Genomic DNA, 7,428 nt, shown 5'->3' with positions numbered 1-7,428 from the left:
GTATGTAAACAGTGCGGAACCCTTTAATTTCTTTAATGAGCTAACGAGTGTCACCTGTGGCCCTTTGTTGTCAAATAAAGGCTCAGAGAGCCTGAAAAGGTGCTACAAGTGAAACGAGCAGTAGAAGGCATTTGTGGACATATGGATAAAAAAATGTATGTGGATAAACTTAAAAAGGTGGGCATATCAGTGATTTAAAAAAGTGGTTCGCTCTGTATTTCGTTGGGAAATGTGGAAGATGTTTAACATGAGTAGTGAATGGAGGAAGATTTGGAACCATTATGTGAACTCATATTGCATAAATGAGCACATGAGCTGAAAGATTAAAAAATATACCTATATTTTGATGTATAAATTGTGTATGACAAGTAAGAATTGTGGGTGTAAGTTATTGAGAAGGGACAAAGATAATGTTAAGGCTCTGGGGATGACTCATCCACTCTTACTTGCGCAATACACACCCATTATAAACGCAGAAAGTTCACTAAACTGAAACAGAGGTTTCACAAAAACTGTAAAAAGATTTAAAAACACATAGTAGACTATGAATAGCTGTGAATGGTTTAACGTTTGCATTAGAGATGAGTGATGGCGTTGCATTGTCTGTCCCCCAGAGGACGTTCTACAACGTCCCTGTTAGTGATGGCGTTGCATTGTCTGTCCCCCAGAGGACGCTCTACAACGTCCCTTTGTATTGATGGCGTTGCATAGTCTGTCCACCAGAGGACGCTCTACAACGTCCCTTTTAGTGATGGCGGCATATTCTGTCCACCAAGGACGCTCTGCAACGTCCCTGTTAGTGATGGCTTGCATGTCTGTCCACCAGAGGACACTCTACAACGTCCCTGTTAGTGATGGCGTTGCATAGTCTGTCCACCAGAGGACGCTCTACAACGTCCCTGTTAGTGATGGCGTGGCATAGTCTGTCCACCAAGGACGCTCTGCAACGTCCCTGTTAGTGATGCGTTGCATAGTCTGTCCACCAAGACGCCTCTACACGTCCCTGTTAGTGATGGCGTGGCATAGTCTGTCCACCAGAGGACGCTCTACAACGCCCTGTAGTGATGGCGTGGCATAGTCTGTCCACCGAGGACGCTCTAACGTCCCTGTTAGTGATGGCGTTGCATAGTCTGTCACCAGAGGACCTCTACAACGTCCCTGTTAGTGATGGCGTGGCATAGTCTGTCCACCAGAGGACGCTCTGCAACGTCCCTGTTAGTGATGGCGTTGCATAGTCTGTCCACCAGAGACACTCTAACAACGTCCTGTTAGTGATGGCGTTGCTAGTCTGTCCACAGAAGACGTTTACAACGTCACCTGTTAGTGATGGCGTTGCATAGTCTGTCCCCCAGAGGACGCTCTACAATACACAACTTTTCAAGACTCCAAACATACAGGTGCTCACTCAGGAAGGAGCACATATAGAACGCCATTGGATTTTTGTCAGATTTTAAGAAGCGTTCGTCACGCTCATCCCGCTCGTCATTTCCGGTTTTAACCGCACTGATTCGCTTATCAAGGGCAAGCACTCCACCAATCAGATTGGTCCCTGAGTCCGACTGCCTGCCCACCGATTCGAAAGGTCAAATCGGCCAAGATGAAGGCCGACGGCACTGAACACACCGAACAGACTCGAGTCCCCGGCCTCGCCATCGGGTTGGTGTGTCAGCAGCTCTACATGATTGCTGCCCGCTTTATAGAAGCTTTATAGATCCCTACCAATGAAAAGTAATAAACAGAACAATTTAGGTTGCCAGGTTGTGGAAAAAAAAACTCACAATATGCTTAGCATTTGTGGCTTTTTGGTTCATCGGGACAACCAGGAACTGACTTTATGAGTAACTTACTCCCAATTTAAGTCTTATTGTTACTTAGGCATTGTTCTTACAGTATTAGGAAATAACTTTGGCTCATGAGAAAGTGAAACAAACCTGGGACAAATGACCTGACCTGAGTTTCTCTCTCATTAACAGCCAGCAGCTGGTCTACATGGCATGGGGGGTAATTTATTGACCAAAAATTAATTGGTTTTACCCTTAGAAGAGTGTTTCCTACAACATAATGTTATACAGAGTTATACAAAGTAGCTACTGTAGCCTAACCTAACAGGCTACAGGCTGTTGGTCAGACTGGGTAAGGTCCCGGATGTAGAAGGGTCCTACCTGGATGAACTGGATGGTCAGGGCGCTCTTCCCCACCCCTCCTCCTCCCACCACCACCAGTTTGAATCTTTCCTCTTCTCCACTCATGCTGATTAGAACCGGGATAAGTCCTGGTTACAACCCGTCCGCACAGTCCCGCCGTTCACCAGCCGCTAAAGCCGTGCCGTGCCGAGCCAAACCGGAGTAAAGTTGTCGAGTAGGTCCGCCCGTTAACGTGACTGTTCGCAGAAGACGCCGGCTTCAAAGGGAAACTTCTTTACATAATGCTCATTTTCTACGACGAGCTTTAGCGGAGCGGGCAGCCGCGGTGTGTCCTCCCGCCACAGGAGCAACAAGTTCCGGCGTCACGTCTCGGTCTGAACGGGCTAGGTCGCGTGCTGCTGCCTTTTCTCTTCTTTCTACTCTTTTCTCCTCGGCCTCCGGGCAGATTATGGGGGCGGAACTTCTTCCTCTTTTCTTACTAAAGCAGAGCCCGAACTAATGTTCACACACACACACACACACACACACACGAACACACACACCAGCCGGCCTGTCCGTGTGACAGAACATGCACTATACAACCCCGTACACACTTCGTAGCCTTTAGCGTAATAAAAAACGAAAACTGGGGCTGAACAAATTCCACTTTCATGTGTCAGTTTCCTTATTTGGTCATGTGGAGTATCCGTGACATCATTCCAGCCTAGCCTCTAGGCCCGCGCACGATGTCAAAGCAGCACGAGCTCTGAACTATTTCGCTGTCCTTGTAATGATATTTCCTATTAAACTGTGGTTTTGTCATTGCACAATCTTCCTCGTGTTATAGCTGGAACATGAACATACATGGAACTTCACAATACTCGATTAATAAGACAACTTTAAATGGTTTATGTTTTCTTCATACATGAAATGGTACTACGCCTTTGTTATTAAATCCAACCCAAAGGTGGAATGCGTTGGAAATGTGCGCCTTAAGGCCCCACATACCTCACCTTTCTACCTGGACACCTGCCAGGAAGCTCCTACCCAGCAGTCCTGGTCTACCTGGAGCCCACAGTGGGCTCCTGGTCTACCTGGAGCCCACACTTAACTGCACTGATAAAAAAAAAATACTATTAATTAAATTCGACCCATTTTTCAAAAAGTTTCTATATGCGAAATTTGGATTTCTTTCAAACATTTTTTCCCAAAAAGTAACATGGATGATGATGGTTTTTTGTCAATTTTTTACTTTTTTTTTAAAAGTGTAAAAAGAGAGAAATAAATGTCAAAAGTGACTAAGATGTGAACAAATGTCAAATAAAGTGACAAAATGTGAAAAGATGTAAAAAAAAAGTAACAAATGTCAAAAAAGTGACAAAAAAAAAAAAAGCTTTAGGAATTTGGGGAAAACCCCACAAAAATTTCAAAAGGCGCAGAAAAAGTTAACAAATGTTGAAAAAATGACAAAATCATTTTTAATTTCATTTTTAATTTCCAGGTCGGCGGGTAGACAACACGAGGGTTAACATTAGAGAATGCACAATCATATCCACATCCAATGAAAACCCGCCATAACACATTATGAATGGGCTACTTAACCTTTCAAATATTGTGATGAAACTTCTGTTTTCTTCTGGCTGGTAATAACAATCAGAACATGAATATGATACATTGTATGCTTTATAGAAAGTATAAGTATTTATTTCATGGCCACAATAGGCTATTGGCTAACAGCTAGCCAATGAGAGCCTGGCTATCAGCATCCTCTACCCAGCTCATGAATATTAATGAGCTCAGGCAGCATGACATCAGACTGACCAGCTGTTGTGATTGGTCTGATTTCTCCTCTTAATTCTTTCCAGTGGCTAGAGCTGACCCACACACACACACACACACACACCACACATCACACACAAATGCAAGTCCAAACGGTTTTGTGTGGCAGGGCATCTTTAAAAAAAAACAACCCCCCTTGCATCTCAGCTGTTGATGTCCCCGACTGGACCATCCTGATGAAGCGTTGCCCTCAGTGTAACCATGGTGACCCCTGGTGTTCAGTATCTGGCTGCTGGAATACTACGTGCTCATCAGAGTACAGGAAACGCAGACCCGGTTAGAAACGTGCACGGTGCACGCGCACGATCATCAGCTCAAACGAACATGTCGGCACAGGAGCCGCCCCGCAGGATGAAGAAATGCAGCCGGGTCCACCAGAAGGCCAGTAAACCAGTAGAGACCAGTTGCTGTAGGCCCGGCGCTGTCAGGCCCTGGAGTTCTGCACTTGCTCATTTTTCCTAGGGGGGGGTTAGGTGGCATAGCCAGGACAAATGAATGAGGTTTTTACTCTTTACAGCTATTGCAACTGTTCAATTAAAAGTGTATTTGATGATATCGGGCTATCGATATTTAAAATGGGCTTAGCTGGCATTGGCCCCATTATAAAGCCGTGTAAAGGTCATAACCATATCTCATATACTGCAAAGGTATCAGTGTCTTCTTTTAATAAGAATGAATGTCTCAACCAGCTCAAACCCACGAACTCCTTCGTTACTTTTGCACCATCCCATGTGAGAAATGCAACTGTCACTGAAAATATTGTGGCCTCTTAGGCTCTATTTATGTGTAAGAGAAGAAAAAGCTAATATTATTGTTGCTTAAACAGAGATAACAGTCATATTTTTGCTAATTTCTGGGGCCACGGGAGCAACGAGACCTTAAGTCCATGTTGAGGAGCGCTGCTCTAAACCACATAAGCAATGAGACACCCGTGAAATATCATCTTTAATCGTCAGTAAATACATCTCGAGCCATAGTGCCAAAAGTCTTTCATAATAATTGAATCTCAACAGCTCAACATGTCAAGATGAGCGGACCCGTGTCAACGAGTAATAAACAAGATGCATTTGTGTGGAGGTTCAGTTCTCATATGCAATACATAAATAATTCAATAAATAGAAGACAAAAGTTCTTTTGGACCTCCTCTATGTGTGTCCCACATACTGGATGTGTGGTTGGTTCAATTTGACAAACATGCACAGACACAACCCCCCCCCACCCCCACCCCACCCCCACCCCGCTGGCCTCCTCAGCACCTGTTGGGCAGTGCTGGCTGTCCCATCCTAACAGGGTGGACAAACAGGCCCCCCAGCAGCACCCTCTCCCCCCAGTCCAGCAGCTTGCTGAGGGTGAAGCTGAATGGAGACAGCAGGCCCTGGTCCTTCCCCAGGCCGTGGTAGGGACTCTGCTCCCGGAGACTGTCCTCAAACTGCTTGGGGGGGACACTGTCCCCATGTTTCCTGCGGCTGTCCTCGGCCTGCCTGCGGTGGACATTGTCCACCCGGGTCTTTGCTTCAGCCTTTTGTCCCGTCTCCCCCTGGTGGACACTCTGAGACGTGTTGGTGCTCCTTGGTTGCTGGCTGCTGCTCGCTGGGGAGGGGGGGTGCATTCCCAACGGGGTCAAAGACAGGGTGAGGCTTTTGCGTTTCTCTGATAGAGAAGCAGAGCCTGCTGGGAGTTGGAGTTGTGTGGGCTTTGCTAATGGTCGGACTGGCTCACAGGGGCTTGGAGCTGGAAGCTCACAAGCGGTCTGGATTTGAAGAGTCTGAAGCTCCCCCGACAGAGACGCCGGCTGCTGTCCCCCTGCATCTGTCTCCGAGTGTCTCTGTCTTCTCCGCTCTGTGTCATCATGCCAGTTCTCAGCCGGAGGACTCATGTTGTTGATGGATGGCAGACGGTCGTCCAGCTGCCAGGTGTGGACGTCCCCCCCCGAGGCCTTCTGGCACAGAGTCCCCTGGAAGAGCTGCAGCTGACCCAGGAAGTTGAAGTTTGGGGAAATGGAGGGCCGACGCTCCTTCACAAACCTTAGAAGGGGACAGACAGGATGTGGTTTAGGACTACAAGTCTCACACACCAAATCTGGTTGATATTTCACTCTGGAATCTCAAACCATATTATTTCATTCAGTAATGCAAAAAATTAAGATGTTTTCAACAATGCTGCCAAAACCAGTAGTCCCCGTCCTGGCCCCTGACCCGCCAACCAGACGGCCGTCCCTCGGCAGAAAAGGCCGATGGACTGATTCGTCTCCCCAAGTTGGTCAAAAAGGTTCCTCTGAACTGGACTGGTTTGAAAAGGACACCGTGAGACTCTGTGATATTTGCTGTGACTTTGGGTCAATTAGTTGTCCTACAGAGAACGGCAGTGTCCAGCTGCAGAGACAGAGTGTCTAGCTGTTCTTCATTTCATTGGTTAGACTCACTCACCCCCCCCCCCCCCCCCACACACCACACTACACACACACTCCACCACACCCACTCACTCGCCAAACCTGTTTAAAGTGTCCATATATTGATGATGTTTGCTTGTCTGGCCATTGTCCTGGTCCAGAGCAGCCATGTGCTCTGGGAGACTCTGTGTTCGGGTTCACTGTGCAGCGGGATCTCTCGCTCTCTCCCGCACATGGGCTTGTGGACTACATCTGTACAGCCGTACCGGACCTGGACCAGCACACAGGTAACGTCCATCCTGAACATGGGTCTAAATAAACGCTAAGTCACTGAATGGTAGGTAGCTATGGAGCTATCGTGGCTATCTTGGACATTTGAACGCACTGTCTCTGCAGCTGGACACTGTCTCGCATCGTGGACACTGTCAGCATCTGGACCTGTCCAGCATCTTGACACTGTCTCTGCAGCTGGACACTGTCTCTGCAGCTAGACACTCTGGTCTCTGCAGCGGGACACTGTCCTCAGCACTGGACACTGTCTTGCAGCTAGAACACTCTGTCTCTGCCGCTAGACCTGTCTCAGCAATGATACTGTCTCGCAGCTATCACTCTGTCCGCTGGCAGCTGGCACTGTCCTCTGCAGCGATACCCTCTGGGTCTCTGCAGCTGGACCTGCGTCGCAGCAGCTGACACGGTCCCTCTGCGCTAGACACCTGCTGTCTCTGCCAGCTAACAACTGGGTCCTCAGCATCTGGACCTCTGTCTCACAGCTGGACACGGTGCTCAGTAGCTAGACACTCTAATCTCTGCGTGGACACTGTCTCAGCAGCTGGACACTGTCTCTGCAGCTAGACACTCTGTCTCTACAGCTGCCTTTTCAAGCTAGACACTCGCTCTGCAGGACACTGTCTCTGCAGCTGGACACTCTGTCCTAAACCGCTGGACACTGTCTCTGAACCTGACACGGTCCTCACAGCACTGGACATGTCTCTACAGCTTCACTCGTCTCAAGCAGCTGACACTCTGTCTGGGCAGCTGGACACTGTCTCTGCAGCTGGACCCTGTCTCTGCAGCTGA

General features: G+C 48.0%; 2 protein-coding genes across 2 annotated transcripts in view; both read right to left on the bottom strand.

The window, feature by feature from the left end:
* rras (RAS related) overlaps positions 1-2,658 on the bottom strand; it is a 10,655-nt gene extending 7,997 nt beyond the window's left edge. Inside the window, exon 1 of the mRNA XM_032538355.1 lies at positions 2,163-2,658. Within this exon, the coding sequence (XP_032394246.1) occupies positions 2,163-2,249 (87 nt within the window). The 5' untranslated portion in view covers positions 2,250-2,658. The remainder of the gene's footprint in view (positions 1-2,162) is intronic.
* si:ch211-195b15.8 (dual specificity protein phosphatase 8) overlaps positions 2,647-7,428 on the bottom strand; it is a gene marked incomplete in the record, with an annotated part of 6,506 nt that continues 1,724 nt past the window's right edge. The window contains 2 exon segments of the mRNA XM_032538322.1: positions 2,647-2,693; positions 5,206-5,986. Of these exon segments, the coding sequence (XP_032394213.1) occupies positions 5,212-5,986 (775 nt within the window).

This window comes from Etheostoma spectabile, chromosome 15, assembly GCF_008692095.1.
Source record: "Etheostoma spectabile isolate EspeVRDwgs_2016 chromosome 15, UIUC_Espe_1.0, whole genome shotgun sequence".
Lineage (NCBI taxonomy): Eukaryota > Metazoa > Chordata > Actinopteri > Perciformes > Percidae > Etheostoma > Etheostoma spectabile.
This window is presented reverse-complemented; position numbering and strand designations above follow the sequence as displayed.